Here is a 9,428-nt window from a genome sequence, read left to right as displayed (position 1 = left end):
CTAGCCACTGTTCCCTTTTAGGAAAAGGTAGGGTTTCTCCACCAAAACCGTCAGAACATATCCTATCAGTAGTGTCAGCACCAGGTGGCCTAAGAACAGGTACATCTGGAAATAAAGAGAAAATTACTGTTCCTACGTCATATAGAAAAGCCTGAGATAATACTAAAGAGTTAATTGCTGAGGTATTTCACGAATGTAAGATGCAAGAAAGGGTCTTATTATGCTGCTACTGTAACATGTGAAGTACCAAAAACATTGCAAAAAAAGGCTGCAGTATGAAGGTATTCACTATATGAAAATCAGTTATGGAAGTACAGTACTGAAGTACAATTTACTTCACTTGAGTATTTCCATTTTGTGATACTTTATACTACACTACATTTCAGAGGGAAATATTGTACTTATTACTACACCACAATTATGATACTAGTTACTTTTGCAGATGTAATGACTAAAACCAAAACATGCATTAACAACTTAAAGGTGCAATAAGCGATTTTCTTTTATTAAAATAAATATAGGTCTCACTGTTATGAAGTGTTTGTTCAGTAACAGGGCTCTCCTCGTCTCTCTAGTTCTTTAGTAAACAGAGAATGCATTTTCAGGTCGGGATAACACAAATGGAGTGGAAGTGATGATACAAAGAAATGAGCAGACCAAATTGGAACAGGTACACTATAAAATTCAACCTGAAAAATATGGGTACTTTCTTGGCTGCCCAGCTGAAAAGGTATTTTGTGTTTATTAAAGAGACGACGAGACACTGTTAAAACAGTCTATATAGAAATGATTACTATCCAAATATATAGAAATTTAAGTTTTTAACAAAACACTTTTTGTCTTAAACAATAAATATTTATATTTATAATATGACTTACTCTACCTTTAAGCTCCATTTTATGTTTTAGATATTTGAAGATTGCCGATCTACAAGATCACAACATGTTGCACTTTGTGAGCTTGCAGATGAGCTATTTTCTTTTCCTTTTACTTTGGCACTGCAAGTATGTTGATGCCTGTACCTTTTACCGTTACTCATGTAAATCCTTGAATACTGCAGGAATACTTGTACTAACAGAATATATAACTTTATATTGCGTGAAACTACTTCTACCACGAGCACTGTATGAAACTACTCACAAAGTTGAGGTCAGTGTAGTGGATGGGAGTCTCCTGTTTGCTATTGTAGATGATTATGATAACAGGATGGATCATATAGCAAGCAAAACTAATGTTGGAAAGTGGAACCCAGAGATCTGAAGACAGCAGGCTCTTGATGAAGCCTAGAGAGAGAGAGAGAGAGAGAGAGAGAGAGAGAGAGAGAGAGAGAGAGAGAGAGAATAGAGAGAGAGAGAGAGAGAGAGAGAGAGAGGGGGGGGGGGATGACGTGTATAGACCTTATTAATCCCATGGGGGAAATTCTGTTTCAGAGACAATTTAGTGTGCTTGGAAATGTATGCTTACATACACTGTGCGTGTATCATCATCATAACATCATAATAGCCTTACCTCCATAACCTTCCTCGCAAGCCACAATGATCCAGGCGACTCCCAGGGCCCAGAGGGGTCTGTGCAGGCCCTGGTACAGGGCATGAGGGACAGATGGCCCAGGTGGGACGTCCCGCAGAACATAGGCCAGTCCTATTAACACCGTCATACCTAACAGACAGGACAGCCAACCCAGCGCTGCCTGCCACTGGGATCAATAATGTAGATCAGTGGTTTTCAACCATTTTCATATCAAGGTCCATTATTTATTGGGCATTTGAGCCACAGACCACCACTTGATGACATTTAGCCTCTCAGACACAAAACTAAATAATGTTTTTGTTATCGTTGAATAAGATTTTATCCACAATTCCATGCTGTATTGATGTTGGTACCATTAGGAGAGATAATAACAGGCAAATGTCAATCAAAATAATAATTCTTCTAACTCTTAAAAGCGTATAAAGTTAAACCAAGCGGCGCTTTCAAGAGGAAATTAGTGCACAGAAAGTAGGCCTACTGATTTTCAATCACAAATGTCACAACTGAGAAATGTCATTATTTATTATTATTTATTAAGTACATTTACTCACGTAATGTATACTTAATTACAATTTTAAGGTATTTGTACTTGAGTAGGCTGTCACATTTGACAACTTTGGCCATTTGAAAATAGCCGATCTACAAGCTCACAATGCAACACATTGTGAGCTGGAAATCTGCTAATTTTCACACAAATAATTGTAGTTTTACCTTGCAGTAAAACATTTGAGTACTTTTTCCACCACTTGCTGTACAGGTCAGTGTTCCAGCTGCACGATATATATGATTATGAATCCTAAGATGTAAGGATGCACTTGTAGGGCGGCTATAGGGCCACATCATGCGTGACATATGGATATGCGATTTCATTTTAACAAAGGAATGAGCTGTGTATACAGATTAATGTGCGTCATAGCAATATTTAGAAATTCATACCTGGTGTTTTAGGAGCGGATCTTTTTTTGTGGTCATGTATATTCCTGCCAGGATCCCTATGAGATATGGCCCATATCTGGTGTAGGGCTTATTGTAGTAATACTGGAAATAACTTTCATAAGCACTGGAACCAAATACATAACATGTGTTAAATGTTTTAAATAGGAATGGAATTTTGAGAGCAAAAGCTTGTTTACTGAAATGTTTGTGGCTACAGTAAAAAAAATAAGATTTAAAAGAAATGGCTACTAATTTAAGGTCATGTGGATATGCTTTTTATGAAAATTAACAATAATACAAATACATCCACAGAACCTTTAAAGTGGTGTGGAATAAAAGTATTGTTCTCAAAAATTATAATTATGATTGGCAATAATTTAAACAGTCTTTATGGACTGTACATTGAACACGTAAATCCCTATGAAATGTGTCATAGGCTATTATGAATAGCAAATCTAGAAGCAATGTTTTAATTGAGAACATATTTGAAAAGTTTAAAACATTTTCATCTTTAATGATATGCCCAAAATAGGGATGCAGAGAATGCTAAATGATTTGCTGTTTAATGTTAATTCATATTCACTAATACAGATGATGGGGAAACAGTGAACCTTATGCAACAGAGGTGTTATACAAGAGCGACATCTAGTGGCCGAATGTTGTCTATAAGGTTTGACTCATGCTTCAACAAACAACTATTGTTTGTGTGACATGATGCCACTCGCCAAAACTACATATTTTGAGTTCTGCGGATCGGGCACAAAGCTTCATTCTCCAAAGTGCTGTGTTGTGGTTGTGTGGCGTTTTACTTACAGTGTGGTTGGCTGGTGGACAGGAAGGTGAAGTAGAGCCGTTATAACAGCACTGGCCAAACTTGACATCAACAAAAGAGCAGCTGCCACTGCAGCCAGTATACGTTTATTACTGATGGAGAGGACCGTATAGGGAAGAGACATCAGAGGCATTCCAAACGTACAGTACAGTACAGTACAGTACAGTACAGTACAGTACAGTACAGTACAGTACAGTACATATCTGCTGTCGGTAAGAAACCACCTGACTCCAAAATGTTCATATTTCAGGAAATGAAGAAAACCTTATATTTTGAAAACTACGCAATACTGCCTCATCAAAGTCGTTTTTTTGCGACTTTATATATTGCCAAAATACTTGCATGAGAGGGGGAGTTAGTTGCTTTAAGCACTATTAACTCCTTTGGACCCTTAAACTGCCTGCTAAAGTTTAGCAGACAGTTTGAGGGTCCAATGGAGTTAAGAGGTTTTGTCCAAAGCGGTTTTTACTACTTTCCTTTGGTTCAGTATTTTCGAAACAACACACAGACGTAAAGGGTGTGCAACAGCACTGATGTATGGAGAGAAAAATAATCTAAAACATCAAAAATTGAGTTACAGTAGGTTTCCTCCCGACAGCAACGATATGTGATTTGGTTGAGGTGAAATACAGCAGATAGCCTACTGTCTGTATTGAAGTTGTAACCAAAGAATAATGCTTAATTTATACACCATCACATGAGAAAAATAAGTGATCTGCGAGCTCACAAGTCACAACGCGACACAGTGTGGGCTTGTAGATCAGTCGATTCAGCGCATGCAAATGGCTGGTCGTACTGTTGGCTTACAGTCGGTACAGGTAGATCAGTAGAGGTGTGGTGGCGTAGAACTGAAAGTCCAAAGATAGGTACCACGTCCAGGGTGCACACTGCGGATAAAGCAGCCAATAGACAGGGAGGAACTCATCAGTTCAAACAATGGTTATTGGTTAGAATCCACCTCCAGTTTGACATGTATTAGTTAGGCCACGGACCCCTACTGTATGTGGTATAAATATGGCACCCCAATGTACAGTACACTGTAACATCCTCGCTTTTACAGACTCATAAGTATCCATTTTGGTTCATAGCTCTCAATAATTTAGCAGGGGCGCCCTCCATGAATCCCCTCGAAGGCCCCTGGGCATCCCTGAACCCCACTCTTCCTACTTCCAGGCGAGGTTAATTAAATAAGGTACGGTGGACTCCATGTTGCTCCCTGGAAGGAAAGAAAAATGCGAGACCAAGGAAGCTGAACGCGGAAGTGTTGGCTCCAAGCCCATTGCGCATGTTTCTTTCCTTCCAGGGAGCAACATGTCCACCGTACGGCCTTCGCTTCCTATAACCTTATTTAATGAACCTTGCTTCCCTACTTCCTTCACAGGTGTTACCGATGATACTAATTAAGTTAGGCTCTGTTCCATTTAGTGCAGTGGTTCTCAAACTTTTTAATTTCATAACTTTACAAATGGAACTAAATGGACACTTACGGGTCAATTTGGTTCCATTTGTACACTCCCAGAGTTACACACCCGTACGGGGCCATTTGGAACCCACTCAAGGACACTTTGAGACCCACTGGTGTAGCAGAATGTCCAGTTGAGCCAACATAGCAGCACCCTGACTCTGTTTGACTAGAATGGAACAGATCATCATTAGTATCATCGGTAACACCTGTGAAGGAAACAGGGAAGTGGCCCAAGTTCTTTCCAAAATGGTGTGTGTCACCCAACACCGCATATAGCCCATTGAATTGATTCGTGGTTGTACTTGTACTCACAATGTCAGTGATGGTGAAGAGGTTGTTGATCAGCAGTAGGTTGGACCACCAGTATTTCTGACAGTTCGTCACCAAATCTTCAGCCGTGAACCAGAAGGCTCCTCTCTGGATGACTGAGAAGAAACCGATGGCTAGAAACACAATGAACAGGTGCAGGGGCTGGATCCTGCCATGGGATGATGTACGTATGATGATGGGGAGAAAGAAAGAAAGAGAGGGACAGACAGACAGACAGACAGACAGACAGACAGATGAGCATTAGAAGAAGTTTCAGGGTGCATACTGCAATTGGCATATGAGACACCTACGATGAATGATGCACATGTCTACCTACAGTATCTATCTAACATACATACTGTACAGTGTATATTATGACTCGACAGCATTGCACCTTTTAAACCTCTTGAAGAGATAGTTGGCCACCAGACTAAGGTTTAGTTTGTCTTCAGATTTGTGTATGGAGCTGAGTAAAGACCTGGCACTGAGCAGACCCCTGCAACACACAGGAAAACAACACATTGTGAAATTTGTGAAGAAACTGATATACTTGCGGTGTGAGAAGATCTTATTCTTAACCTTAATTTGTTGCATGATGAAAAACAAACAAACAAAGCTCACACAATGTGTACGATGCATATTGTTTTATGAAAATGTTAGCCTGAAACAAAATGCCTGTGGTCTCCGAGGCTATGAAAATGTTGTATAATTACATGCCTATATAGGGATGATGTCACAGTAAAAGAGCCCAAACCAAGTGCAAACAGTTCACTGAGTTCAGTCTCACCCCAGGAGAAGAAAGGTGTCGACAGCCAGATATACCGGCCCGCTGAACGCAAACACATACATGGGGCTACTCTCCACTGTCTCCTTCCATACCTTCTCGTTATCTGCAATATAGACCATGACAGTATGCGTGAAACACACTGTGTAATTGAGTAAATTAAAGCTATTGAATGTAATCATTGACGAAGGTGGTGGTGGGTTTGAGTTTTGAGTTTTCTTCTTGTCTCACCCAGGTTGTTCCATGCACTGAGCTGTGTGGTGTGTCCACATATAATCCAGAAAAGGCTGAGGATGCGGATTCCATTCAGGGAGGAGTAGCTCCCTCCCGGGTTGTTTGAGGTTGTGCGAAGCACCCCCTGGCAGGTCCTCTGGAGAGGGAAGACCTGAAGAAACCAGTGCACACAACCTATAGACTCGGAAAAACACCACAATGCACACCAGGGATGTGCAGTCAGAGAGTGTTACAGAGGCAGGGGCTGAAATTCCGTAAGAGGGCACTTTTGGAAGAAAATAACCGATCTACAAGCTCTCAACACGTTTCCAGGTGTTCTCAGGTATGGCATGGAAAGGAGAGGTGGGCATTTGCATTTCTTTCACCATAGCAAGTGCTGCATTCATGGGCTGGAGAGGGCAGTTATATTTAGTCCAATCTGTACAGTAGAGTATGTTAATACAACATTAACTAACATTGTGGCGGTTCTATTTGGTCTCCCTGCTTTTCTACGGAGACATTTCGATTCTGTCTTGGTTGGACACGACCTTTGACCTGAAGGTCAAAATTCAGTCTCTCCCCAGAGCAAGCAGGCAGGCTCTATGAGCTCAGTGGTAAAAATAATGTGGGTTAAAAACACTAATCCACTAAATGACTAGTAATAATAACTGGTATGCATTGGAACACATTTAGGAGGATCCAACACAAAATGCACTTTGGACTCTAGCTCTCCCTCTCTCTCTCTCTCTCTCCCTCTCTCTCTCTCCCTCTCTCTCACACACTCTCTCTCACACACACACACACACACACACACACACACACACACACACACACACACACACACACACACACACGCGCGCGCATCACAAACTTGACCCTTACCACTGTCTTCTTCTGGACTGTGTGTCTCACTCAGCTTTGGGACGGTGTAGCTGCGATTCCCTCCACCAGGGGGACCGTTGGGCGCCATGGTTCCATACAGATTCGGGTTGGTGTTCAGAGCAGCCTCTACCCCTGGACTGACCTCTCTGTGCTGCTGCCACCTGATCACAGCCAGAAACAGGGTGGCTGCCAGCGGGATCCCCACCGTCACACAACATACCAACCTGAAGGTAGGGTCGTCATTTTTGTTTTCAAACCTATGCATTGATTTTCAGTAGAATTTGACTATAGAGTCGACTATAGAGTCATGCAATTAAAATTGAGATATATAATGCTATTTTCATTTGATATTTAAAAATGAACGAGTGAATGTACGTTTAAACAAATCTCTTGCATGTCTTTTAAAAAAAGATTTAAAAATAGGTTTTTCTTTTTAATTATTATTTGTCATGTTGCCACTGATCCAACCGCTGGCAGAAATTCCCTATGGTTTATTTGTCAATGACCTCAAGCTAATAGCAGAGGAAGTAAAGTATAGGAACCATATATGCTCACAGGCAGGTGACAGCAGAGAGGTCTGGTGTTGCAGGTTTGGACAAACACTGAGTCATAAAGATCCCTTGAGTGGAGTTAGGCAGCAGGATGGAGGGTAGAGGTGGAATGAGTGTCACCTCACCCTGCTGGAATGTCTCTAATAAAATAAAATAAAAGATAAAAACAAGGTCGCAGATAAAAAAGAAACTGTACTGTATGTCTAATGGACCATGTATGCAGACCGCACCCATCTTGCATAAGTTAATGGTATGGTGCACTGCTAACAAGGTGCAATTTCCCATTGACAGCCCATTCATCCAAACAGAAAAGTCCTTTCTGATTGTATTAAACAACGTCAAACTCGCCAACATTGCAGCTGTCCGTAAACTTGAATTATACTCTTTCTATCTGCAAAGTGTTTGTTTCATAAAAATCCACTGTAGACATATTAGGCTACTTTCTTTCCTCGCAGGTGATTATTTACACTTATTAAGTGTTGCAGTTTGGAAGTGCTCGTTAGATATCACTCAACAGCCCTGCCAGGACAGCCAGTGTGAAACTAAATCAAAGCCACTCACCATAAACCACCAGTGTCTGAACCTCCTCTTCTGTACAGGAGTCGGGGACACAAATGCCCACAAAATACTGGACCACATCCTAAAAGCATTTTAAAATATTATCATAATTATGCCATGATGCCATCATCATCATCATCATCTGTTTACTAAACACAGAGACAGTGTAACAGTGGTTATCAAAGTTGTTTTCCAGGGAGTCCCCCAAAATGTATTGGAACTTTAGGAACCAAATGGATCGTTGAACCTAATTGTACACTCTTTAAAAGTTATGGGGGTCTGGACAGTGGCCCCTAATGCATACCAAACTGGGGGTCCTTGAAATTAAAATGTTTGTGAACCACTGTCCACTGGAATGCCCAATAATGGTAGCCATCAAGTTGAATGTTACCATGAGCTGTATTACAGCTTAAAACTAAGCTGTTAAAATGTATCGTTACAACCCTAGTAAGCTGTCCCGTTTTTTTGCTCCCGATCCGAAAAATTTCCCAATCCGATATTAATATTTTTATAGAACACTTTTGCCATATCACAATAGTACAATATCCAAAGTCACACAGACAATATCCTGTCTAATATCATTTATGTGGATATAAATTTTTTTTCGTGTTGCTGATCTGATCATTTGAAAATGACAATCGCCCCCGATTTCCGATCTCGTGATCGGATCGGGACAACCATAGTAAGCTGATGCTATAGTAACATCTTCCTCAGTGTATGTTCACCTGCTTGAGGAACACCTGACAGTACTGTCCAGAGAAGGCGGGGCCTCGGACCGATAGACATTCCTGCAGGGAGCCAGGCCTGTTGACATTACCCCCCTCCACGTCACTACCCATCTTCCCAAAGGCATCGTACACTGAGGATAGAAGCACTATTGTTGGTATTCATTATTACGTCTTTGTTGCTAACAAGTCAATGAATACTGTGAAACAAATAATTGGTGATTCAGTGATGCTACAAACACATAAACAATATAAAATAGAAGCGCTGCAGGAATCAGTCAGTGGCTCTTATGTATTTACTTTATATTATCTTTTCCTAAAAAGAAAAAAATAACTAATTTTGGACACTCCATGAACGCAAGTGGATTGTTTTCTTACCAACTACAGTTTGACACTCCATGTAACCATGTTTTACACTTAAAAATATGTCAACCAATTCAATAAGAGACCCCAGCATCAACCTCAGAAAATAAGTATACTTACTCAGAGCAGCATACTTCCTTGGCCTGGTCTGGTTGACCTCCCAGAGGAAGGCACTGGTGTCCTGTAAACATATCTTAGACACATTCAAAGTCTGTGCTGTTTCCACCATCACCAAACCCACTATGACCATGAGCACCGAAACCACCCATCTCATGTCCAT

The 9,428-nt window shown here is 40.8% G+C and overlaps 1 protein-coding gene across 1 annotated transcript; it reads right to left on the bottom strand.

The window, feature by feature from the left end:
• Window positions 1-9,428, bottom strand: LOC308309726 (O-acyltransferase like protein-like; the record flags this gene model as incomplete). Its single annotated transcript, XM_080755643.1, has 15 exons — window positions 1-105; window positions 1,141-1,283; window positions 1,510-1,696; window positions 2,467-2,590; window positions 3,280-3,390; window positions 4,106-4,185; window positions 5,076-5,241; window positions 5,467-5,568; window positions 5,860-5,962; window positions 6,088-6,241; window positions 6,941-7,175; window positions 7,507-7,642; window positions 8,064-8,142; window positions 8,786-8,919; window positions 9,269-9,428. 15 exons carry the CDS (start codon window positions 9,426-9,428, stop codon window positions 1-3), a joined length of 2,019 nt encoding a protein of 672 aa, XP_080611769.1.

The sequence above is a fragment of the Protomyctophum bolini genome (genome assembly GCF_963924005.1).
Source record: "Protomyctophum bolini genome assembly, chromosome: 22".
In the NCBI taxonomy this organism is placed as follows: Eukaryota; Metazoa; Chordata; class Actinopteri; order Myctophiformes; family Myctophidae; genus Protomyctophum; species Protomyctophum bolini.
Note: the sequence above shows the minus strand (reverse complement) of the source record. Positions and strands in the feature narration are given on the sequence as shown.